The 24,487-nt window shown below is 35.7% G+C and overlaps 1 protein-coding gene across 3 annotated transcripts in view; it reads left to right on the top strand.

Annotated features, from left to right (window-relative positions):
• Nucleotides 1–24,487, top strand: part of SMC5 (structural maintenance of chromosomes 5) — a 106,040-nt gene that overhangs the window by 15,919 nt on the left and 65,634 nt on the right. For all 3 annotated transcript variants that reach the window (XM_010362944.2, XM_010362946.2, XM_010362945.2), the window contains exons 4-8: nucleotides 3,847–4,009; nucleotides 5,038–5,172; nucleotides 7,270–7,410; nucleotides 15,220–15,381; nucleotides 19,016–19,087. In XM_010362944.2, the coding sequence (XP_010361246.1) occupies nucleotides 3,847–4,009; nucleotides 5,038–5,172; nucleotides 7,270–7,410; nucleotides 15,220–15,381; nucleotides 19,016–19,087 (673 nt within the window). The remainder of the gene's footprint in view (nucleotides 1–3,846; nucleotides 4,010–5,037; nucleotides 5,173–7,269; nucleotides 7,411–15,219; nucleotides 15,382–19,015; nucleotides 19,088–24,487) is intronic.

The raw sequence follows: 24,487 nt of genomic DNA, 5'->3' as shown, positions 1-24,487 counted from the left end.
TAACCCAGTTTGGTCGTAGTTTTTTTGATGCGTTGCTAGATTGGTTTTCTAGTATTTTATTTAGGATTTTGACATCTGTATTTTGTTTGTGAAAGATACTGGTGGTTTGAATGTTTGGTTAATCTTACTGTTAAAAATAATCTGATGTGAATTATAGGGGGTCTTGCAAAAAAAATCATCTAGCTTTTTTTTCTAACTATACTGATTTAATTTTTTTCTAACTGCTGATTTCATTTATTTATAGCAATCGGTTGCTTAGATTTTTCTGTTTATTCTTGTATCACTGTGATTATTTATACTTCATAAAGGATTTTCCCATTCTTCTTAGTTTTAAATTTTATTGACATGAATATCATCCTCTTATGAGTTTATTATATGTGTATTATTTTATATAAAACAGTATTTGTCTTCTAAAAATTGAATTGTCAATTTTAGTAGTTTTTTTCGATGAACCAACTTCTGCATTTGTCTTATATCATGGTTTTCTATTTCATTAATTTCTATTCTTTACTGATTCTCATTTTTTGAAGTAAATATTTATTGCACTAATTTTAGTCTTTTGTTTACCTTAATATGAACAGTTAAGGTTAAAAATATCCCATTTAATGCTTTAGCTCTATCTCTCAAATTTTAGTATATAGTATTTACTGTTTTTCAGTTCTGAATATTTTCTTTATGAGTTCATAATTACAAGTTGTTTCTAATTCTAATGTAGTGATTTTCTTATTTTTTAGTATTGGTTTCCACTTTGATTGTAGTGAAGTTAAATATATAGAGATACTGGTTTTATGTTACTAATCCTTTGAAATTTCTTTCTTTTTGTAGTGAACTTTTGTAATTGTTCTTTGACTGAAAGAATAAGTTTTCTTTTGCAGATACCTGCAGTGTTCTGTATTTGTCCATTAGTGCAAGTTTATTAGTTATATTGTCACATCTTCTATATTTTTGCTGATTTCAGTTGTCCGGTTGATACCTTGATTACTGACAAAGGTGTATTACACTATTCCTCTATGCAGATTTGTTAATTATCCTTGTCCTGTCAATTTTTGCCTTATGTATTTCTAGGACATTATTAGTTGCATCCAAGATTAAAATTGTTTATCTTCCTGGTGAATTCAACTTTCTATTGTTAGATACTGACCTCTTTCTTTTGCCTTAAAGTCCATTTAGTTTACCATTAATGTAGTTAGCAGTTTTTTTTTTCCCCCAGTATTTTTCTAGTTGTCTTTTTTCATTCTTTTCATGTTTTTAATATCTTTTGTTATCTCATTTAAACTGGTAGAACTGTGTTATTTTTTCTGGAATCTTTTAAGTAAAGCATATAATCAATTTACAAATATATGTTTGAACTTATTTTTACTGTCTTATTCTCTGCTTTTTATTTTTCACACTCTTAAGCATTTCTTTTCTTTCTTATTTTTGTTGGATATTTGTTTCATTTTTCCTTCTCTTTTGTCTTGGAAATTATGCAATCTTTTGTTTTAGTGGTTACTGGAATTTTAGCAGGAATACTTATTGGAGTTCAGACTTAATATCTGTCTTGCTGCTAAACAAAGATTTTACAGTACTTTCTTCTTAATAACTTCTCTGAACTTACATGCTTTTAAATTTCTATCTTTTTAAAACTTCTCAAAACATTATTATTAATATAATATATTAATTATGCTGTCAATGTTTATTTAGAATTACCTCAGATATTTCTGTTTGTTTTGCTTTTCATTCCTTCTTCCATTTCTGATTTTCTTTCTGGGATCACTTTCTGCCAAAAGGATATTCTGTAAAGTTTTCTTTTATGAGAGTTTTCTGTTGGAACACTCAGTTTTTAATCTGAAAATGATATTATTTTGCTCTAAATCTTAAAAGATGTGTTTCATGGATATAACATTCTATATTGACAGGTCTCTTTTCTCATATTCACAGTATAGTATAATATCATTGTTGTCTTGTTGTTTTTGTTTTTGTTTCGGTGACAGGGTCTCACCCTGTCATGATCATGACTTACTGCATCTTTGACCTCCCTGGTTCAAGTGATCCTCCTGCCTCAGCCTACAGGCACTCACCACCATGCCAGGCTTTTTTTATTATTACTATTTTTTGTAGAGAATGGGGTCTCACTCACTATGTTGCTTAGACAGCTCTTGAACTCCTAGGCTCAGGTGATCCTCCCACCTTGACCTTCCAGAATACTGAGATTACAGGCATGAGCCACCACATCTGGCCCCATTGTTGTCTTCTGATGTGAATCTAATCTCAGTTTATTTGATAGCAATCATTCTCTTTTTCTCATTGTCTTCTGATGTGAATCTGATCTTAGTTTATTTGATAGTAATCATTCTCTTTTTCTGAGATGCTTGTAAACTCATTTCTTTTTTTTAAGTGTTTTAGTTTCATATATATTTAGGTGTGGGTTTATTTTTTATTTACTTTTCTTGGTTTTAATGACACTCTTAAACCTATGGTTTGGTGTCTTTCATCAGTTTTGGAAAGTTCTTATTTATTATTTCTTTAAATACTGCCATTGACCCATTCTCTGTCTCCTGTCCTAGAATTCTTATTAGACATATTATGCTTTCTTAGTCATCCAAATACCTTTCAAATTTTTCATTTATGATTCTGCATTATGTTATTTCTGCTAGTGTTCTTGATGCTTTGTTTTCTTGTGTGTGTGTTTGTAGTGAACTACTCTTCTTAGAACTTTATCTGTGCTAATTATTTTAAGATAACATAGATTCCAGCAGAGTAAATTATTAACTTCTGCCAGAGACCATTGAATACTTTCAATTCAGAATCACAGTGTACAGAATTCTCAGCTTGTGGTGGTAGCAATGAAGTATTTCTAGCTTACCCTTACAGCGAGGGTGTATTGCTTAGGTATGGCTTTCCATTGGACTCTCCACCTTGGATAGCTGTGGGCTTTGTCTATTTTTGTCCTCTACCAGCAGATCATGAAAATGAATCCTCAAGATCACTTGATGAGCGAATGCCTTCAAGATGAAAGCCAATTTTATTTTTCCACTCTGAGTTTTCACCTATACTAGGATGTTAGCCAGAATTCCTTACTTTCATGCTAACTGATAAATTGATTTATGAAGATATTTTAATATTTTATTATTTTTAGTTGTTTACAGCAGGCAGATCAGTAAGGGTACTTTATTAGTCATTCTGCTGGAAATGAAAGTTTAAAACTACTTCCTTTAAAGTCCTACAATCTTACTGTTTCAAGTGGTCTGATTACAATGTAATCTATATATACAACATTTATAAGTTATTATTGTCATTTAGCGATTGGATACCAATAATTTATCTTTCTACTACATGCTGCTGAATCCCAGTGAAGAAGATGAATAGATGGGAGGTGTGGAGCAGTAGTACTTCTAAAAGCAAGAAATAAGTAAATACCCTTCTTTCAGATTCTATATTGCTTAATGTTCCTTTATATCCATGTGAGGTAATCCCGTTTAACTGCTCTACCCTTTAATATATTAACACATTTTGAATTGCAGTCAACGCATGTGATTAAAGAATAGCATAATAATTGAAGGATCAACAGCTGCACATATGTGACTCCTCTAGTAGTGTTTATGAATTAGTATTCACATTTGCTTTAATTTTAACTGTTTAAATAATTTTGAATGTTGAGCAAGTAACTCATGTGGTCAATTATGGTATTATGACTAATAAAATGCCGAAGTTTCCTTCTTAGAAGGGGCCAAAATATCAAAAGGAATAAAAATCATAATAATAATACTATCTGGCACCTTTGGTGCAAGAGAATTTCGGAAATTTTATCTCTAAACTAATGTATATATTTTGAATGTAAAGATTCTTAAATTATTTTTTAATTAGGTTCAGGGCTTCTGGAAATCTTGTAATCACCCGTGAGATTGATGTGGCAAAAAATCAGTCCTTTTGGTTCATCAACAAAAAATCTACAACCCAGAAAGTAGTGGAAGAGCAAGTTGCAGCCTTAAATATTCAAGTGGGGAATCTTTGCCAGTTTCTCCCTCAGGTATGACAGAAATAAATGTAAAGATGGGAAAATTTTGTATATAGTGTTTCCTTTCTATGCCATAGAAGGGATATTATTTAAATTGAACATGGCACTCTTACAGTTCTTTGTAAAGGTAGCATTTCATCACTTAGAGTATAATGTTATTAATTTGTAGTAATTTGGAAAATTTCAATTAGTAAAAAAAGTCTAAATTAGAGTGTTTTGAAGTAAAGTATTATTTTTTAAGTTCAGAGAGTAGCTCAGATAGCTATGTGCTTCTATTTGTAGACCCTTAAAATGTTAATGAACAACTTTTTAGTCAATGTTTTTGTTTGTAGACGTTATACTTATGTAATATTTGATATATTTGAGTCTACAAAATGTTTGATATAATAAAACTCCTATAAGTATACCTTCTAAAATCATGTTATAGTTTGTTTATTAAAAATAAAAAATGCTGACAATGTATGTTAAATGTTAGTCATATTACCTCTTAAATTTGACTTTGAATGCTGTCTACTGACAGCATTAACTAGTTAACTAGTACTTATTGGTTAATTTCTTTTTTCTTTAGAAACATAATGATGATTTCATAATGTGCAAATTAAATAAAACTTAAACATTAAAAAGCTTTTTATTTATTTTAACACTTATCAGCTAATGTCGGATTATCTCCAGAAGTAGATGTTTGAAATTGCCTTTTTTTTCTTTTTAAACCCTCTAACATTTCAACTGTTGTGTAATAAACAGTGATCATTTTCATCTTCAGAGTATGTGTTCTTTTATTCCCAAACTTTTATTATACATATGTAAACATTTCAACCTTGAAATATTGGCGCAGAAAATTTTTAAAGATGATCAAAAAGATAACAATTTATACCCTAAGTTTATCTTCATTATTCTAAAGAATAATGCACAGAAGGTTTATATCTCAAAGGTTTTTCTTAATGAGTTTCACCTTGACAAGTGTAAGCATTGGGTGAAATACATTTTGAAGATATTTGTAAATGAATGATAGTTGCTAATATTTAATTTTTGTGCTCTAGGACAAAGTTGGAGAATTTGCTAAACTCAGCAAAATTGAACTCCTCGAAGCCACTGAAAAGTCAATTGGTCCCCCAGAAATGCACAGATATCACTGTGAACTCAAAAACTTCAGGGAGAAAGAAAAACAACTCGAGGTACTTTAAAATAGGCAGCTCATTTGTATTGTTTCTTATTGATTTCTGTATCTCAAAACATGGGAGAGAGAGTAGTAGTATTGATTCATTGAGTCAATTCGTATTTGGTTTATTTTCACTTAGAATTGTACTGCTAATATCAGTTAAAGTGACAGAGTGAGAATGGATCTGATAATATGAAGTTTGAAAAGGTTAACTATTTCAGCAGATACATATTATTAATTGAATTTTTAAGGAACCAATAACAATATTATTTAAAAAATTATCTCAGGAAGTTACAGTATTCTTTCATTCATTCAGTATCTATTAAACACTATGTGTCAGACACTGTGTAAGGCTTTCAGTAATAGAAGAGATACCATGTGCCACTTAATATGGCACTTTTGTTGAACCAGTTCTCTCATGTATTTTTTTCAGTCATCTGAGGGTAGACTTTGGAAGAGAATTACACATTTAGTTGGAATGTTGTTGGTTATTTTCACCATTAATAAACATAAAAATGTACTTTTATAGCATATCCTTCGTAAAGGTGTTTTATTTAATGTATCTTTTTTCTACATCCCAGCAACTAAAATAAATACAGTAAATTTTCATAATAAGAAATTATTAGTCTGGGTGTGGTGGCTCAGACCTGCAATCCCAGTACTTTGGGAGATTGAGGCGGGAGAATCGCTTGAGTTCAGCAGTTTGAGACCAGCCTGGGCAACAGGGAGACCCTGTCTCTACATGAAAAGAAATAACAAAAGTTAGCCAGACATGGTGGCGCATGCCTGTATTTCCAGCACTTGGGAGGCTGAGGTGGGAAGATTGCTTGAGCCAAGGAGGTCAAGGTTGCAGTGAGCTGTGATTGCACCACTGCATTCCAGCCTGGGTGACAGAGCGAGACCCTGTCTCAAAAAAAAGGAAATCTGGCTGGGTGTGGTGGCTCACACCTGTCATCCTAGTACTTCAGGAGGCCAACGCAGGTGGATCATCTGAGGTCAGGAGTTTGAGACCAGCGTGCCAACATGGTGAAACCCTGTCTCTACTAAAAATACAAAAATTAGCCGGGCGTGGTGGTGGGCGCCTGTAATCTGTAATCCCAGCTGCTTGGGAGGCTGAGGCAGGAGAATCATTTGAACCTGGGAGACGGAGGTTGGAGTGAGCGGAGAACACCATTACACTCCAGCCTGGGCAACAAGAGCGAAACTCCATCTCAAAAAAAAGGAAAAAAAAAGGAAATGTGTTGTTTTTTTGTTTGTTTTTAATTTTAGATTCAGGGATACATGTGTAGGTTCATTATATAGGCACATTGTGTCACAGGGGTTAGCTGTGTCACCCAGGAAATAAGCATAGAAATCTTGTAACCAATTGCTTTCTCTCAAAGTATGACTTTCTGTACTTAATAATATATATTTTACTATAATTAAATGTTATTTTTTACCTTTGTCCACCTGAGCTTTTTATAGTTATTTTATCTTCAGATATTCTGTTCTTTTACCTTTCTCTATGTCAAGCGATCAAATACTTCCACTTGAAACACTCACCTACACTCTCGACTATCCTCTGAAAGAAAACAAGCATACAAGCATATATTCTACTAGGTTCTGAGTACATCTTTGTATTTATTAATTCACAACATAAAGGCTAATTCTTAGCTTTCTTTCATCTCGTTTCTAAGACCTTTCAGTCATGAGTGTTCATTTAACATACTAATCCTAGTAATACTACTATTCATTTGTGTATCACTTTTACAGCTTTTGTTTAGCTTTCATCTATATTAAGTGAATTGCTTCTACCCTTCAAGTGGATGCAGCAGATATTTGGGGAAGAAGAGCCCAGGCTCAGATGTGGCAGGGCTTCAATTACAGTTAGGACTAATAAATTGTAGACCCTAGACCAGAACTTGGGTGGGAATGTTGCTTTTACACAGGTTTTAGGGGTTTTGTTGAGACGGGGTCTCACTGTTGTCCAACCTGGAGTCTACATAGTTCTTAAGATCTCCTGTGAATTCTCTATTGTGAAATTTTGCTATCGTTGTTTATTTTTCATTGTTAGAAGATGTGACCTGTTGTCATTTTTCTGTTAAAATGATTGTTCAACATATATTTATTGTAGACCTCATGCAAAGAGAAAACTGAATATCTACAGAAAATGGTTCAGAGGAATGAAAGATATAAACAAGATGTGGAGAGATTCTACGAACGGAAGCGACATTTAGATTTAATTGAGATGCTTGAAGCAAAAAGGCCATGGGTGGTGAGTCATAATTTCTGGAGGAAAAATAGGTGTTTCTTTAAGTAGCAGAGTAATTATGATGACAGTATTAGTTACTGTGTATTCAAGTTAGGTGCTTCTTTTTCATTTTTGGGTTTATATGTTATACACAATAAAATTCATGTCTTTTTTTTCTTAATTTTTTATTATACTTTAAGTTCTAGGGTGCATGTGCACAACCTGCAGGTTTGTTACATATGTATACATGTGCCATGTTGGTGTGCTGCACCCATTAACTCATTTACATTAGGTATATCTCCTAATGCGATCCCTCCCCCTCCCCCCTCCCCCGACCCCATGACAAACCCCGGTATGTGACGTCTCCCTTCCTGTGTCCAGGTGTTCTCATTGTTCAGTTCCCACCTACGAGTGAGAACATGCGGTGTTTGGTTTTCTGTTCTTGCAATAGTTTGCTGAGAATGATGGTTTCCAGCTGCATCCGTGTCCCCACAAAGGACTCCTTTTTTATGGCTGCATAGTATTCCATGGTGTATATTTGCCACATTTTCTTAATCCAGTCTGTCATTGATGGACATTTGGGTTGGTTCCAAGTATTTGCTGTTGTGAATAGTGCCACAATAAACATATGTGTGCATGTGTCTTTATAGCAGCATGATTTATAATCCTTTGGGTATATACCCAGTAATGGGATGGCTGGGTCAAATGGTATTTCTGGTTCTAGATCCTTGAGGAATCACCACACTGTCTTCCACGATGGTTGAACTAGTTTACAGTCCCACCAACAGTGTAAAAGTGTTTCTATTTCTCCTCATCCTCTCCAGCACTTGTTATTTCCTGACTTTTTAATGATTGCCATTCTAACTGGTGTGAAATGGTATCTCATTGTGGTTTTGATTTGCATTTCTGTGATGGCGAGGGATGATGAGCATTTTTTCATGTGTCTGTTGGCTGCATAAATGTCTTCTTTTGAGAAGTGTCTGTTCATATCCTTTGCTCACTTTTTGATGGAGTTGTATGTTTTTTTCTTGTAAATTTGTTTGACTTCTTTGTAGGTTCTGGATATTAGCCCTCTGTCAGATGAGTAGATTGCAAAAATTTTCTCCCATTCTGTAGGTTGCCTATTCACTCTGATGGTAGTTTCTTTTGCCATGCATAAGCTCTTTAGTTTAATGAGATCCCATTTGTCAATTTTGGCTTTTGTTGCCATTGCTTTTGGTGTTTTAGACATGAAGTCCTTGCCTATGCCTATGTCCTGAATGGTATTGCCTAGGTTTTCTTCTAGGGCTTTTATGGTTTTAGGATTACATTTAAGTCTCTAATCCATCTTGAATTAATTTTTGTATAAGATGTAAGGAAGGGATCCAGTTTTAGCTTTCTACATATGGCTAGCCAGTTTTCCCAGCACCATTTATTAAATAGGGAATCCTTTCCCCATTTCTTGTTTTTGTCAGGTTTGTCAAAGATCAGATGGCTGTAGATGTGTGGTATTATTTCTGAGGCCTCTGTTCTGTTCCATTGGTCTATATCTCTGTTTTGGTACCTGTACCATGCTGTTTTGGTTACTGGGGTTTTGTAGTATAGTTTGAAGTCAAGTAGTGTGATGCCTCCAGCTTTGTTCTTTTGGCTTAGGATTGTCTTGGCAATTCGGGGCTCTTTTTTGGTTCCATATGAACTTTAAAGTATTTTTTTCCAATTCTGTGAAGAAAGTCATTGGTAACTTAATGGGAATGGCATTGAATCTATAAATTACTTTGGGCAATATGGCCATTTTCATGATATTGATTCTTCCTATCCATGAGCATGGAATGTTCTATTTGTTTGTGTCCTCTTTTATTTCATTGAGCAGTGGTTTGTAGTTCTCCTTGAAGAGGTCCTTCACATCCCTTGTAAGTTGGATTCCTAAGTATTTTATTCTCATTGAAGCAGTTGTGAATGGGAGTTCACTCCTGATTTGGCTCTCTGTTTGTCTGTTAGTGGTGTATAAGAATGCTAGTGACTTTTGCACATTGATTTTTGTATCCTGAGACTTTGCTGAAGTTCCTTATCAGCTTAAGAAGATTTTGGGCTGAGACGATGGGATTTTCTAAATATACAATTGTCATCTGCAAACAGGGACAATTTGACTTCCTCTTTTCCTAATTGAATACCCTTTATTTCTTCCTCCTGCCTGATTGCCCTGGCCAGAACTTGAAATACTGTGTTGAATAGGAGTGATGAGAAAGGGCATCCCTGTAATGTGCCAGTTTTCAAAGGGAATGCTTCCAGGTTTTGCCTATTCAGTGTGATACTGGCTGTGGGTTTGTCATAAATAGCTCTTATTATTTTGAGATACGTTCCATCAGCACTGAATTTATTGAGAGTTTTTAGCATGAAGGACTGTTGAATTTTGTCAAAGGCCTTTTCTCCATGTTTTGAGATAATCATGTGGTTTTTTGTCTTTGGTTCTGTTTATATGCTGGATTATGTTTATTGATATGCGTGTGTTGAACCAGCCTTGCATCCCAGGGATGAAGCCCACTTGATCATGGTGGATAAGTTTTTTGATGTGCTGTTGGATTCGATTTGCCAGTATTTTATTGAGGATTTTTGCCTCAACGTTCATCAGGGATGTTGGTCTAAAATGCTCTTTTTTTGTTGTGTTTCTGCCAGGCTTTGGTATCAGGATGATGCTGGCCTCATAAAATGAGTTAAGGAGGATTCCCTCTTTTTCTATTGATTGGAATAATTTCAGAAGGAATGGTACCAGATCTTGCTTGTACCTCTGGTAGAATTTGGCTGTGAATCCGTCTGGTCCTGAACTTTTTTGGTTGGTAGGCTCTTAATTATTGCCTCAATTTCAGAGCCTGTTATTGGTCTATTCAGGGATTCAACTTCTTCCTGGTTTAGTCTTGGGAGAGTGTATGTGTCCAGGAATTTATCCATTTCTTCTAGGTTTTCTAGTTTATTTGCATAGAGGTGTTTATAGTATTCTCTGATGGTAGTTTGTATTTCTGTGAGGTCGGTGGTGATATTCCCTTTATCATTTTTTATTGCATCTATTTGATTCTTCTCTGTTCTTTATTAGTCTTGCTAGCGGTATGTCAATTTTGTTGATCTTTTCAAAAAGCCAGCTCCTGGATTCATTGATTTTTTGAAGGGTTTTTTGTGTCTCTACCTCCTTCAGTTCTGCTCTGATCTTAGTTATTTCTTGCCTTCTGCTAGCTTTTGAATGTGTTTTCTCTTGCTTCTCTAGTTCTTGTAATTGTGATGTTAGGGTGTCAATTTTAGATCTTTCCTGCTTTCTCTTGGAGGCATTTAGTGCTATAAATTTCCCTCTACACACTGCTTTAAATGTGTCCCAGAGATTCTGGTATGTTATATCTTTGTTCTCATTGGTTTCAAAGAACATCTTTATTTCTGCCTTCATTTCGTTATGTACCCAGTAGTCATTCAGGAGCAGGTTGTTGAGTTTCCATGTACTTGAGTGGTTTTGAGTGAGTTTCTTAATCCTGAGTTCTAGTTTGATTGCACTGTGGTCTGAGAGACAATTTGTTACAATTTCTGTTCTTTTACATTAGCTGAGGAGTGCTTTACTTCCAACTGTGTGGTCAGTTTTGGAATAAGTGTGATGTGTTGCTGAGAAGAATGTAAATTCTGTTTATTTGGGGTGGAGAGTTCTGTAGATGTCTATTAGGTCCGCTTGGTGCAGAGCTGAGTTCAATTCCTGGATATCTTTGTTAACTTTCTGTCTCGTTGATCTGTCTAATGTTGGCAGTGGGGTGTTAAAATCTCCCATTATTCTTGTGGCAGAGTCTGAGTCTCTTTGTAAGTCTCTAAGGACTTGCTTTATGAATCTGGGTGCTCCTATATTGGGTGCATATATATTTAGGATAGTTAGCTCTTCTTGTTGAATTGATCCCTTTACCATTATGTAATGACTTGTCTCTTGATTTTTGTTGATTTAAAGTCTGTTTTATCAGAGACTAGGATTGCAACCCCTGCCTTTTTTTGTTTTTCATTTGCTTGGTAGATCTTCCTCTATCCCTTTATTTTGAGCCTATGTGTGTCTGTGCATGTGAGATGTGTCTCCTGAATACAGCAAACTGATGAGTCTTGACTCTTTATCCAATTTGCCTGTCTGTGTCTTTTAATTGGAACATTTAGCCCATTTACATTTAAGGTTAGTATTGTTAAGTTTGAATTTGATCCTGTCATTATGACGTTAGCTGGTTATTTTGCTCGTTAGTTGAAGCAGTTTCTTCCTAGCATCGATGATCTTTACATTTTGACATGTTTTTGCAGTGAGTGGTACCGGTTGTTCCTTTCCTTGTTTAGTGCTTCCTTCAGGAGTTCTTGTGAGGCAGGCCTGGTGATGACAAAATCTCTCAGCATTTGCTTGTCTGTAAAGGATTTTATTTCTCCTTCACTTGTGAAGCTTAGTTTGGCTGGATATGAAATTCTGGAGTGGAAATTGTTTTCTTTAAGAATGTTGAAATTGGCCCCCACTCTCTTCTGGCTTGTAGAGTTTCTGCTGAGAGATTCGCTGTAAGTCTGATGGGCTTCCCTTTGTGGGTAACCTGACCTTTCCCTCTGGCTGACCTTAACATTTTTTCCTTCATTTCAACTTTGTTGAATCTGACAATTAGGTGTTTTGAAGTTGCTCTTCTCCAGGAGTATCTTTGTGGCAGTCTCTGTATTTCCTGAATTTGAATGTTGACCTTCCTTGCTAGGTTGGGTAAGTCCTCCTGGATAATATCCTGCAGAGTGTTTTCCAACTTGTTTCCATTCTCCCCGTCACTTTCGGGTACACCAATCAGACGTAGATTTGGTCTTTTCACATAGTCCCATATTTCTTGGAGACTTTGTTCGTTTCTTTTTACTATTTTTTCTCTAAACTTCTCTTCTCGCTTTATTTCATTAATTTGATCTTCAGTCCCTGATACCCTTTCTTCCACTTGATCAGATCGGTTACTGAAGCTTGTGCATTTGTCATGTAGTTCTCGTGCCATGGTTTTCAGCGCTATCAGGTCTTTTAAGGACTTCTCTACATTGGTTATTCTAGTTAGCCGTTCATCTAATCTTTTTTCAAGGTTTTTAGCTTCTTTGCGATGGGTTCGAACTTCTTCCTTTAGCTCAGAGAACTCTGATCTTCTGAAGCCTTCTTCTCTCAACTCATCAAAGTCATTCTCCATCCAGCTTTGTTCCATTTCTGGTGAGGAGCTACGTTCCTTTGAAGGGGGAGAGACGCTCTGAGTTTTAGAATTTTCAGGTTTCTGCTCTGTTTTTTCCCTGTCTTTGTGGTTTTATCTACCTTTGGTTTTTGATGATGGTGACGTACAGATGGGGTTTTGGTGTGGATGTCCTTTGTGTTTGTTAGTTTTCCATCTAACAGTCAGGACCCTCAGCTGCAGGTCTGTTGGAGTTTACTCGAGGTCCACTCCAGACCCTGTTTGCCTGGGTGTCAGCAGCAGAGGCAGCAGAAGAATGAATATTGCTGAACAGCAAATGTTGCTGCTGATCGTTCCTCTGGAAGCTTCGTCTTACAGGGGTGCCTGGCCTTGTAAGGTGTCTGCCCCTACTGGGGGATGCCTTCTGGTTAGGCTACTCGGGGGTCAGGGACCCACTTGAAGAGGCAGTCTGTCCGTTTTCAGATCTCAAACTGCATGCTGGAAGAACCACTCCTCTCTTCTAAGCTGTCAGACAGGGAGATTTATATCTGCAGAGGTTTCTGCTGCCTTTTGTTTGGCTATGCCCTGTTCCCAGAGGTGGAGTCTACAGAGGCATGCAGGCCTCCTTGATGTGTGGTGGGCTCCACCCAGTTTGAACTTCCTGGCGGATCTGTTTACCTTCTCAAGCCTCAGCAATGGCGGACGCCCCTCCCCCAGCCTCGCTGGTGCCTTGCAGTTAGATCTCAGACTGCTGTGCTAGCCATGAGGGAGGCCCCGTGGGTGTGGGACCTTTCGAGCCAGGCGCGGGATATAATCTCCTGGTGTGTCTTTTGCTAAGACCCTTGGAAAAGCACAGTATTAGGGTGGGAGTGACCTGATTTTCCAGGTGCTGTGTGTCACGTTTTCCCTTGGCTATGAAAGGGAATTCCCTTACCCCTTGCGCTTCCCGGGTGAGGCGATGCCTCGCCCTGCTTTGGCTCTTGCTCAGTGGCCTGCATCCACTGTCTAGCACCCACTGTCTGATACATCCCAGTGAGATGACCCTGGTACCTCAGTTGGAAATGTCAAAATCACCCATTTTCTGTGTTGCTCACGCTGAAAGCTGTAGCCTGGAGTGGTTCCTATTCGGCCATCTTGGAACTGCTCACCCATGTCTTTTTTTTGAGACGGAGTCTTGCTCTTTCTCCCATGCTGGGGTACAGTGGTGCGATCTTGGCTCGCTGCAACCTCTGCCTCCTGCGTTCAAGCAGTTATCCTGCCTCAGCTTCCCAGTAGTTGGGATTATAGGTATGTGCCACCACACCTGGCTAACTTTTTTTGTGTGTGTTTTTAGTAGAGACAGGGTCTCACCATGTTGGCCAGGCTGGTCTTGAGCTCCTTACCTCAGGTGATCTGCCTCGTTCCACCTCCCAAAGTAATGGGATTGCAGGCATGAGCTACCACACCAGGCTTTCTTTTACTAGTTTATTACATTAGCTGTGTGCTCATTTTTATTGTTTAATAAATAATAATTAACACAGTGCTCTTAATTCTTCCAGATTTTAGTCCTCAAGAGCTAGTTCTTTGATCATTTTTTTATAGATGTTAATGATCAGAAAATTAAATCTTTGGGTGTCCTCAGTCAGGTCACTGAGAATTTACTTGGGGTTTGCCACGAATATCAGCCTCAGTTACAGATGTGGTTGATGTGTCTTAACTGTAATCTTCTACTCATATGTTTTATAATTTTTCTGAAGCTAATCTGTTATTTCTAATCATTGTGTAATGTGTATTTTATTAAGACTACAGTTCGGGTTAAAGATTCAGTTCCCTCATAGCATTACTTTATAATTGGTAGAACAAAATAGGTAAGAAAGTTTTGTGGTGTTTGTTCTAAAGTTAGAATGCAAATAATTATTACTTGCTTGAAAAAATATGTGGCTGTATTTGTGGCATTCTTGTTCTGTCTTCCCCTGTTTCCCTACCCTATTCCATCATCTCATGATTCTTAAATTTTCCTTTCTTCAGTTTTTCTAAATTTCATTTATCCTGTGTCCATTATTACTGCTTCTCTCACTTTGTCTGTTGATTTTCCTTATTTTTTCTAAGATTGATTTGCTTTTTTCATTTTTCTTCTTTTTTGATTTACTCGTATGTTTATTTTTTCTTTTCTTACCATCATCCCATTCACACTTATATAATGTTGTCTTAGTGTGCCACTTATTTTTTTTTTTAACAGATACTCCTATGACATGACAGGCATCACTTTCACCTACATGCTGCTTTTTGTTTTTCTTTTGGCCCATTTTCATTTTGTTCTTTGTTTTTTTTTCATTTTTACCCTTTATACTTGAGTTTCTTTTACTTCTTTATACATCCCTGTATCTCTTCTTTATTGACAGATTAGAGGTAAGTCACATTTTCGTAGCCATTAGGATATGTTTCAGAGAACAGGGTGGACATCCAAGAATCTGAACTAGTGATAGACATAAACGCTCAGTGATTATCAGCACTGTTATTAAATCATTACATTGGTATTTACTATTTCTGAAGTTGTCCCAGAGGACAAATTTTATATTAATAAACCTGTTTTGATATCAAAACAGTCTTTTCTTAGATTTGGTTTCTGCCTGTATCTTGATTTTTAGTATATGTGTTAGTTTAAGCTAGGGCATTAACTTCTGTTTGTTGAATTATTTGCAAGGAATATGAAAATGTTCGTCAGGAATATGAAGAAGTAAAACTAGTTCGTGACCGAGTGAAGGAAGAGGTCAGAAAACTCAAAGAAGGGCAGATTCCTATAACACGTCGAATTGAAGAAATGGAAAACGAGCGTCACAATTTGGAGGCTCGAATCAAAGAAAAGGTACTTTTTGGGTTCAATTTTGGATTATCTGAATTTTAGTTTAGCAAATATAAAAATATTTTGCAGGTGTTTGAAAATATTTTCAAGGGTTTCTTGTATCTTTCATTTCTTAAGTTTTTTAACCAGGAATTCTATAGGACTTTCAAGGACATACTCATTACTATTAAGTGTTGCTGCTTTATAGGACTTCCAAGATATAAAGAGAGAAAAGTGAAATACGATTTTTTTTTTTTTTTTTTAGTTACAAGAGGATTCATAGTGGTATTCCTGGAAACACTGAGCTTTTTTTGTGAATATATTATATATCTGCTTTGTAATTATACACCCTTTTGAAGGAGGGCAATATAGAAAATCTGATATTTTTGGAATAGGTAATATAATAGAATAATATTCCCTGTATTTTAAAAGAATAGATATTTTTTATGACTATGGCTTCTCTAAACCTTTGGTGAATTTGGAAGCTAGAGATTATTTGAGAATTGTTTACATTCCTGCTTCTGAAATAACACAATATAGGCAGATCCAAAATTGTGCATGAGATTTTGGAGATTCATGGGTGCACTGAAGTCAAGATATTGACCCCTACTTAAGAAGCTCTGATATGGCTAGGCACAGTGGCTTATGCTAATCCCAGCATTTTGGGAGGCTGAGGTGGGCAGATCATTTGAGCTCAGGAGTTGAAGACCAGCTTGGCCAACATGGTGAAATCCTGTGTCTATGAAAAATACAAAAAAGTTAGTCCAGGCATGGTAGTGCAAGCCTATAAGTCCCTGCTACTTGTGAGGCTGAGACAGGAGGATCACTTGTGCCTATGAGGCAGAGGATGCAGTGAGCTGAGATTGCGTCACTGCTCTCCTGTGTGGGTGATAGAGCGGGGCCCTATCTCAAAACATATATATGATAAACATTTAAAAATAAAATTAAAAAAAGAATTTCTGATATCAATTGTCAGTTGGCTCAAGTATGTAGAATTATTTGTAATTAGACCAGTGGAATTTATGCTATATATAGGTTAATTCTATGAAACCAGAAAACCATTCACTGTATACCTCGATGTGGACTGTATACCTCGATGTGGACTGTATACCTCGATGTTGGTCACTGTGCTTGAAGATGGGTGTCAGTGATCATAAAGGGTGAATCTTAGCCTGGCAGTGCTATTGGGAAAAAATTGTGTGAAACATGATTTCTGGTGTTGAAAGATCATTTAGGAGAGAGTGCGTTACAAACTTAGCAGTATTTTTTTTTAGGCATCTTCTCTATTTTTAAACATTGTGTTTTCTTCTCATGTGAATATGCTACTCCAGGTTTTTTATTACTGAATTTAAGATTGCCATTTATGCAGGTTTGATAATATAAGTTTTATCTTTTGTTTGTAAAAAAGAAGTTATGTGGAGCTCTTTGATTTCGAGATGTGATTGTACTTTCTCTTTTTAGGCTACTGAAAGTCAGAAAAATGACTTCTTGAGCTAGATTGTACCAGATACTATGTTGAGCAATGCTTACTGAGTGAGAAAGGCCGTATCTAGGAATATAAAGTAAACTTTGTGGAAATGAATCAACAGTTTTGACTTTGCTACTATCATGTTAGAAAAGCTCCACTATATCTTAATTCTAATACAGGTTAAAGTGAGTTAATATTATTGCACTCAAGTCCAGAAAATTAAACAGTTACTAAGATCAGATAAAGGTTTTAGGACTTGATCAGGTCTGATTCTGAAAGAGAGTTGCCATTGGTCATTTTAAATGTTAGGGGGAAAAGGACTTGTAGATATTATCTAGACAAGTCCCCTCATTTTGTTGTTAAAGATACTGAATACCAGTGATAACACGACTTCCTCAAGGATATGAAACTAATAGTTGGCAGTCATTGTTATGTTAATGATGGTTGGTTGTAGTTAAGTTGTGAATTTGTAATTGCTTTTTTTTTGGTTCTTGAATTTTCTGTTACTGCAAAACTACTTTTGTAGTGGAAAATATGTACATAATAAATTTCAAATCTCTTGATTAAGGAAACATATTTAACCCTTTCTTTTGTCTATTTATAACAGAAGCCCAGCTATTGTTATATTAGGCTCATTGTCAAACATCCATGAGCCTAATTTATTTATGTGAAAATCTGCATGGCCTAAGATGTTTCAGAATTATTTTCCTAAAGAAGTGATCCTGGATTCTGAAGTGGTACCTTATGTCAGTCTCTAGTAAAAGTAGTTATTAGCACCCATAGCCTTGCAACAGGAACACAATGGTTAATTTTGTTTAATATTCATGCTATTCTTCTTCTTGCTCACTCTGTTCCAGCAGAAAACTTTTTCCAACACTTGTAATTTTTTTTTTTTTTTTTTTTAATTCCAGGCAGGCGATAAAGTGTTATGGACAGGGCATAGCCTTTTGGGTCAAACAGACTTGTATTTTAAATCTTCACTCAACTGTCTGACCTTCAGCAAATCATTTAGTCTCTCTGAGTTTTATTCTCCTCAGTCAGGTGAGGACAGTAATAGTAATCTTTATCTTACATGATTAGCATGTATGATTTAAGCATACATACATCAGTGTTACTAGCATCAGAAAATTAGTTTTCCTCTATGGGAAGAAACTATTGTCTCTTGGCATAAGAGATCCACCAGAGATGGGATTTCCTAGGAGAACTCACAGCTAAGATTTATTACAGCAAAAGGATGCAAAACAGTCAGGAAAGGGAAAATGCCCTGAGGACAAAGTCTAGAAGAAACCAGGCACAAGCTTCTAGGGGTCCTTCCCCAGAGAAGTCACACAGAATGTGCTTAATTCTTCCATCATCAAATTGTGGCAACACTTTTAAAGTCCTGTCTACAGGAGAAGTGCATTACAGACTCGGCACCCAAGGTTTTTATGTGTGTTGGGCAACTAGGCATTCTAGCAGCACGTACTCAACTTCCAGAATGCAGGAAGGAAAGCAGATGTTCTACATCAACCACATTGTTTGTATAGACGTGCACAGTGAGCCACTCTTATCAGTTAGGAAATGGTAGAAACACTCCCAAAATCCAAGTTTCCAGACAACAACAAAGGACCGACCTTGCAAACAAACCTTTCCAAGAATAGTGGTCTTAGCCTATAATGTTAATTCTTTTCTGTATAGCCCTGTTCTCTACTATGTTTGAATTACATATTATATGTGTTAATGATGTATAATGTGTCTATAATATGTCGTATGTATTTTATGTGTTAATGAAAAATATCAAGGAGGTAACATGTGGTATGATAGAACTCTATATTTGAAATCAGACCTGATTTTTTATAATTAGTTTCCATTTTTTTAGCTATGTATAGAGGTTACTTGGCCTCTTTTGATCCCTACCAGTCAGTAATATTTGTCCTGATTATCCTGTAGGGTTGTTTTTAGGATCAGATGAAATAAGACAGGAAGATAAATGTAAAGAGAAGAACATGCATGCGTATTACTGCAACTGTTTATTAATATTAGGAATAACCTTTTATAGACTTGGAAATAACTGTTGGTATTTTGTTGATAATTATGCATTTTGCTTGAAATAAATTGTTCTGGGTTAACTATTTGAATGGACAGGGCCATATAATTTGCTTGCATGAGTTTTTAACTAACTGTCCCTCTTCCTCTGGTTTAATTTTACAGGCAACAGATATTAAGGAGGCATCTCAAAAATGCAAACAGAAGCAAGATGTTATAGAAAGGAAAGATAAACATGTAAGGTTTCATACTACTAAAATTTTTATTACATTAAAATTTGCTCTAACTTTTGTTTTCAAATATGGATTATGGGACAGATTTTTATTAGGGAATGGCCAAGATCCTCTGCATTCTCTATTTCTTTATCTGAGGGAAAGTAAGATTTGGAAGTATAGTAGTTGCTCAGAGGATTGTGAATAATTTCTCAAAGCTGCTAGTAGCTGTGCCTTACGATCTTTGTAGCTGAGTGGCTGTACTTTTTTAATAGGATAATAGTGGATTTGGTTACCTTAATAGCAAAAATTAAGCTCTAAGGGATTTATTCTGTTTTTTTTTTTTAAACACAGAAATAGACCTTCTATTTTGAAAAATCCGTGATTACATTTATGTAGAAAATGCATATGTACCTTTATACATGATTGAAATTAATGAGACAAAGTATACTTAAACTATGGAACTTTTCGTCTTTGTTTTGTTTTGTTTTTGTTTTTGTTTTTGTTTTTTGAGACAAAAACAGAGACCTGGGTCTCTGTTACCCAGGTCGGAGTACAGTGGCGTGATCTTGGCTCACTGCAGCCTCTGCCTCCCAGGCTCAAATAATCCTCCCACCTCAGCCTCCTGAGTAGCTGGGACCACAGGTGCATGCCACCACACCCAGGTACTTTTTTGAATTTTTGTAGAGATGAGTTTTTGCCATGTTGCCCAGGCTGGCCTCAAACTCCTGAGCTCAAGCTATCCACCTGCCTCAGCTTCCTAAAGTGCTGGGATTACAGGCATGAGCCAGTGCCCCTGGCTGGAACTTTTTATTATATTTTTATTGTTGAGTTTTACTCTGTTTTGATATAATCTTGGTTTATAGCTCCAATTTCTAGAAATGAAGACATGTTGTAAAACTTTAACCTACTGCAGGTAAATTATTGCTAAGGAAAAATCTTGTTTTAATTTGTAGTATCCTGTTGTTTTTGATATATGCAGCTTCTCAATCTGAGAATATAAATTAAAAGTTTTAAAAGTTTTTTTTCCTTTATAATATTGTTTTCTCTTGGTAGATTTTTGTTTCTTTTCTTATTTTGGTTTCTTGCTTTCTTCCTGGAGTCTTTCCTTGTTTATCTGGGAGTCTTTGGTTCTCTTTATGGTTAAGGGTAAGGCATTGAAAGGCTGATTACAAATTTTTTATGCGTGGGTGGGCCTGATGACAAAATTATGTTAGGATATTAGGTAAGAAAGTGGGCTCTTTTGCTAACAGGTGCCCAAATATGTGTGTGTTTCTATTCTTCAGGACCATTCTGAGACTAAATTTTGAAATTACCTGCCTTGGGGGTAGACATGTAACTTCAGGCATTTCTGGTGGTTGAAGCATTATGTTAATCTCCTAGTTTTCAGCCTCACCCCTTTTTCTATCCCTTTATTTTAAGTCCCAGGTGGCTCACTTAATTTATCCAAAGAATTAATCGCAGATGTTCACAGAAGCAGCTTGGTTGTCAGTGTTATGTGCTTAGGGTTGTGTATGTTGGGGTAAGGATATTGGGATAAGAAGGAGGATATAAATAATTGCATTCTATGTGATGTTGTCTGTACTTGGCATTTCCTAGTCCTAAGAATCTCTGGGGTTTTTACTTGTTTTTATTTTTTGGAAGGAATAATCAGTTCTTCACATCCCTTTTTCACTCACCCTTTACGCTATGGTTCCTATAATATAATATACTGCTAAATTAATTATGTGTTTTTCATCTTCTAAGTATTTACTAAACTTTCCATTTACTGATCTCTCTTCCCTTTCTTTTGTCCTGATGGGATGGATCCCTTTTTACTCCATTTTTACTCCATTCCTATTATTTTATTAGAGTTAGGCAGAAAAATACATAAAACTCATCCTGTATCCCCAGACACAAATACAAGGTTGGTAGATTGCCTCATGTTGAACTTCCCTTGCATTCCTGTCACAAATTTTAATTGATGTTTTAATGTATTGCTGTATTCAACTATGAAATTTTGTATTTAGGATTTTTTGAACTTTGTGAGATTTGCCTATTTTTTTATTTTTTGTTCTATTCTTAACTGGTTTTGTTTTCAGGCTTGTGCAGACCTGGTATATAATTTACTACTCCTTGGATCAGTTTCAATCATTTATATTCCTTCTCTTCCTATCACTGATATTTGTGTATCCATTTTTTTCCCCTTACCATATTTGCCAGGGCTTGTCACTTTGATAAGTCTTTTTAACCAATTTTTTTTTAAATCAACTTTATTTTTTGTTGACTAATAATTTCCTCTTTCTTAATTCATTTTTTCTGCTTTGAGTATTTTTTAACGTTCTCAAATTGTAAAAAGCGTGTTTCTTTTATTTTTCATCTTTTCCTAATTTTTAATAAATGCATTGTAGGATATAAATTTTTTTCTAGGCATCATTTGGCTACATCTCACATGTATTGATTAGTAGGCTCTTCGTTTCAGTTTAAGATACTATAATTTTTATTTGAATATTTTCATTCATTTGAGGTTATCTAGCAGTTGTTACTGTTTTAATTTCCATGGATATGGAATTTTTTAGGCTTTAAAAAAAATGTCTAGTTCTTATACTGCTTTATGGTCAGTAAATGTGGCCTTACGACTTTTTAAAGAATTTTTTGAGACATTTTTTGGCTTTTATTGTATATTTGATTTTTGTACCTATTCTTCGAAAACAATGTGCATTCTGTCTTCAGTTGTGGAGATAAGTGTACACCCACATACATACATACATTAGAATAGGCTTACTATAATTATGTATACTCATATGTTCTACTTTTTTGTTAATCTACTTGATTTAGTTTTTGTTGTTGTTGTTGTTGTTGTTGTTGTTGTTGTTGTTGTTGTTGTTATGAGATAGAGTCTTGCTCTATCTCCAAGGATGGAGTGCAGTGGCGCAGTCTTGGCTCACTGCAGCTTCCGCCTCCCTGCAGCTTCCGCCTCCCAGGTTCAAGCAGTTCTCCTGCCTGAGTCTCCCAAGTAGCTGAGACTACAGGCATACACCACCACACCTGGCTAATTTTTGTATTTTTAATAGAGACAGAGTTTCATCATATTGGCCAGGCTGGTCTCAAACACCTGACCTCAAGTGATCCACCTGCCTTGGCCTCCCAAAGTGCTGGAATTACAAGTGTGAGCCACTGCACCTGGCCTGATTTAGTTATTTTTAAGGTGTCAATATCTCCTTCTGTGAGTATAGATTTGTCTGTTTTTCCTTGTAATTATATCAGTTTTTGCTTCCTAGATTTTAAAGCTTTCTTATTTTGTTTTTCTATACCATATTTTGGTTTATGTGCTGTAAATAATACAGGGTTTGTTTTGAAATTTTTTTCAATTTGATGGGAAATTAAGGAGTTTAAACAGATGAAGTTTAAACAGTTCACATTTACTGTTATGTTTTCTACTTGTTATAGTTTTTACTTGATTCCTCCTCTCTTTATATTTTCTGTTTTTGTTAACCAAGGTTTTCTCATTCTATTTTTTATTCTATAGGTGGAAAGTTCTATTTAGTCCTATTCTAGTGATTATCTTAAAATTTTAAGTGACACATTTCTAACAAAAGAGTTCATCAGTATCTTTATTCTCCCACCTAATTAAGAAAAAAAATTAGCAAGCTTATATTTTCTCTTTCTTTACTCCCATGTCAGTATCATCAGAAATTTGACTTGTGGTTGTTTAAAATGTTGTTATTATTATTTTTTACTGCCAGTATTTACATGTTGGGTATCTCTAATACTAAATTTAAAAATACTCCAAAACCCAAAACTGTTTTGAGTGTGTTGACATGATGCTGAAAGGAAATGCGCTTTAAAGCATTTTGGGTTTCTGGGTTAGGGAAACTGAACCTGTGAGTATAATGCAGATATTCAAAGGTCTTAAAAAATTTGAAATCCAGAACACTTCTGGTCCCAAGCATTTTGGATAAAGGATAATCAACCTGTGTTTAGATTTAATAATATGTTTTGTTGGTTCATTTGGTCATGTTGCTTTTGTATTATACTCCCTCTGGCTTGCTAGGAAAGGAGAAATAAAGAGTTCTCTTTTGACTAAAGTTCCATCCTTTTACTTTATGCCTATGTGTGTCTTTGCATCTAAAATGTGCCTCCTGTAAACAGTAGATAATTGGACCATAATTTTTTAGTCCTCATTAGCGTAAAATCAGATATTGCAGAAAGGGTCTTGTTATGAATAATAAAAGACACTCCTGTCACTCAGAAAATTCCAAGGGTTTTAAGAACTCTGTGCCAGGAACCTAGGAACAAAGACTAAATATACATATTTATACCACAACAGTTCTTTTATATTGGATAGGAAGAAAAAAAAGAGTTATAAACAACAAAATACATTTGTGTTATATTTTACATTTATCTATTTAATTACCTTTACTGGTTCTCTTGATTTCTTTGTGTAGATTCAGAGTACTGTCTAGGGTCCTTTCATTTCAGCCTTGAAGATGCCTTTTAGTATTTCTTGTAGGGGAGGTCTGCTAGTGACAAATTGTTTTTTTGTTTATCTAGGGATGTCTTAAGTTTTTGTTTGTTTTTGAAGGATAGTTTTGCTGGATATAGAATTCTTGGGTTTTTTTTCCCAGCACTTTGAATATGTCATCCCACTGCCCTCTGGCCTCCATGGTTTCTGATAAGTCAGTTGTTAATCTTATTGAGGATCCTGGTACATGATGAGTCACTTTTTTCTTGCTTTTAAAGTTTTCTCTTTCTTTGTTTTTCAGTGGCTAATCATATTTCTAGATGGGAGTCTCCTTGAGTTTATCCTGTTTGGAATTCACTGAGCCTCTTAAATGTGCAGATTAATGTTTTTCATCAAAGTTAAGAAGTCACTTTTCAGTATTTCTTCATATATTCTTTCTGTCTCTTTTCTTTTTTGAGACTTACATATTTTGATATGCTTGATGGTATCCCACAAATCTCAGAGACTGTTATTTTTTTTTTTTTTTTCTGAGATGGACTTTAACTCTTGTTGCCCAGGCTGGAGTGCAGTGGCGCGACCTTGGCTCACTGCAACCTCTGCCTCCCAGATTCAAGCAATTATCCTGCCTCAGCCTCCTGAGTAGCTGGGATTATAGGCACCCACCATTACACCCAGCTAATTTTTTGTATTTTTAGAAGAGACGGGGTTTCACCATGTTGGCCAGGCTGGTCTCAAATCTCCTAACCTTGGGTAATCCACCTGCCTCGGCCTCCCAAAGTGCTGGGATTGCAGGCGGGAGCCACCACACCCGGCCCTCTGTTTATTTTTCTTGATTCTTTTTTCTTCCTGTCCCTCAAGCTGGATAACGTCAGTCAGCCTGTCTTCAGGTTCACTTATTCTTTCTTCTGCCTGTTTGGATTTGCTGTTAAGACCCTCTGATTAATCTTTCATTTCAGTTACTGCATTTTTCAACTCTAGATT

This window comes from Rhinopithecus roxellana, chromosome 16 (genome assembly GCF_007565055.1).
Source record: "Rhinopithecus roxellana isolate Shanxi Qingling chromosome 16, ASM756505v1, whole genome shotgun sequence".
Lineage (NCBI taxonomy): Eukaryota > Metazoa > Chordata > Mammalia > Primates > Cercopithecidae > Rhinopithecus > Rhinopithecus roxellana.
The sequence above is the reverse complement of the archived record's forward strand: the minus strand, read 5'-3'. Positions and strand labels throughout refer to the sequence as shown.